This window comes from Brachyistius frenatus, unplaced genomic scaffold (assembly GCF_029030835.1).
Source record: "Brachyistius frenatus isolate BFR_SWC_R1_liver_20210118 unplaced genomic scaffold, ASM2903083v1 Contig_51, whole genome shotgun sequence".
Lineage (NCBI taxonomy): Eukaryota > Metazoa > Chordata > Actinopteri > Embiotocidae > Brachyistius > Brachyistius frenatus.
In genome coordinates, this window is record NW_027210650.1 from 1,365,001 (window position 1) to 1,366,965 (window position 1,965).

Sequence of the window (1,965 nt, forward strand, 5' to 3'; positions counted from 1 at the left end):
CCAGCTCGGGCCCTCCACCACCTCCTCCTCCTCCGCTCCCACCTACTACTACGGCGGGGGCGCCGGGCGGGCAGGCCTCGGGCGCCCTCACCCGGGTCTCGCAGGGGTTGAACTGCCAGTCGGCTCTCTGGTAGCCGCCCTGGCTCTCCGGGTAGAGTCTGTCGTCGCGGGGGTAGGCGGCGTGCGGCGCGCTCGGCACCAGGCAGGATCCGGAGAAGTCCGTGTAGGCCAGGAACTCGGGCTTCTGGTGGAGCGAGAAGGGAGCCTGCTGGTAGGGCGACTGCAGGTTGGCTCCCGGCACCCCGGAGTGAGGGTTCCTCATGCAACCCCAGATGGGGCTGCCGGGATGGGCGCTCCGCATGCAGCTGCTGGCCGGCTGATCCATATCATACGGTGACGCGCAAACACTTGGCACACAGGCTTCAATTTGAAAAAAAAAAAAGAAGTCTTATTGAGGAGTCGGCTCCTTGTCGAGGAGTTTTAAACCTCCTCGGGAAAAAAAAAAGTAAGTCGGGGGTGAGAAATCTGTATCTGAAATATCCGCTTCGCTTTGACTACACGAGCATCATGGTCTCACTGCATCTACCTCAGGAACACTTCTGTTGACTCTTCCACGGCCCAGAACGCGTGAGGATAGACGCCTTCCTGTGACAGCGTGTTTCCCTCTCTCTCTGGGAGCGCGTATGACGTCCTTCGGAGCCTCTGGTCCTGACACGCTCTCTCTCTCTCTCTCTCTCTCCCTCACACACACACACACACACACACACACACACACACACACACACACACACACACACACACACACACACACACTCTTCTCCCCTCACGTCTTCGCTCTCTCTCACACACCCTCTCTCTCTCCTTGAAGGATCTGACTGGCTTGTGGCTCGGCGGGAGAGCTGCATTCGCAACTGCGCGACTCCCCTCCTCGGGCTGGCTGTTTTCACAACTCTTCTAAGGCATTCTTGACAAGCGAGCCCTCCTCCTTTTTAAACGTATAGGTGGGAAAGAGTGGCAAGTTTATGGAGTGTAACGTGAGACAGCAGAGGAGGAGGAGCCCTGCCGGCCACATGTTGGTAGTACCCTCCAACCAACCCTGCCTCATCAACTATTAATCACGGGGGAAATTTTATATGCACATCTAATGGGCTTTCCAGACGTGGGGCTTTTTTTTTTTTTTTTTTTCAAGGGACATTGTCTGAAAAGTATAAAAGGCGAGCACCCTCCCACATGGGAGCTGGGGACCCGGACTTATTCCGGCTCTTTAGCACTTTCTGACACCCAATTTAGTTCCATTTTTGTGACACCCTTTAGAGGAAAGTTAACCTCAAACCCCTTTTCCCTCCGCACCTCTGATCCTCGCCCGTCCTCCCCAATCTCAAATCTCCTTCTTCCTCCCTCTCTCCGGGTTTTATGGCCGTGTGTGTGTGTGTGTGTGTGTGTGTGTGTGTGTGTGTGTGTACGTTGCTGCCACGCACCTAAAGAAAACCTAAAAAAAATAATCCACCTGGCTGGACTTTCTGGAACTTGGGAGGTGAAAGGACAACTGGATTTGATATTGGCTTGCGGGTGCTGACACCTCCTGAGGTTTTTCTCACTTTACCGAAACACAGTATGAAATTTCAGAGTCATACTTTACAAACACGGAGCTGATATTTTCTCAGAGCAAACGCCGTGATTTTGCCTTTTCACTCACATTTTCATTGTACATAACGGGTCGTGGAGCTCTTCTTACGCCTGCGTGACAGCGTTCACGTGTAGATTCACCACGTTCGGATCAAGCCAAGATGCAATCATTCAATTTGCTGATTTTTCTTTTTTTTGTGAATCTTTGCACGCCACTCATGATAGAAGCCACTTCCTCATGAAGTAATGTCTCTAATACCATTAAAAGCTTTTTGGCGAAACCAAATTTTGGACTCAATGTCATGCGTATCCGTTACCCAATAAACCCGCTGAACCACA

At 52.3% G+C, this 1,965-nt stretch overlaps 1 protein-coding gene across 1 annotated transcript in view; it reads right to left on the reverse strand.

The window, feature by feature from the left end:
- meox1 (mesenchyme homeobox 1) overlaps nucleotides 1-1,352 on the reverse strand; it is an 8,920-nt gene extending 7,568 nt beyond the window's left edge. The window contains exon 1 of the mRNA XM_069704607.1: nucleotides 1-1,352. This exon is cut by the window's left edge and continues 132 nt beyond it. Within this exon, the coding sequence (XP_069560708.1) occupies nucleotides 1-385 (385 nt within the window). The 5' untranslated portion in view covers nucleotides 386-1,352.
- Between the last annotated feature and the right edge of the window lie 613 nt (nucleotides 1,353-1,965).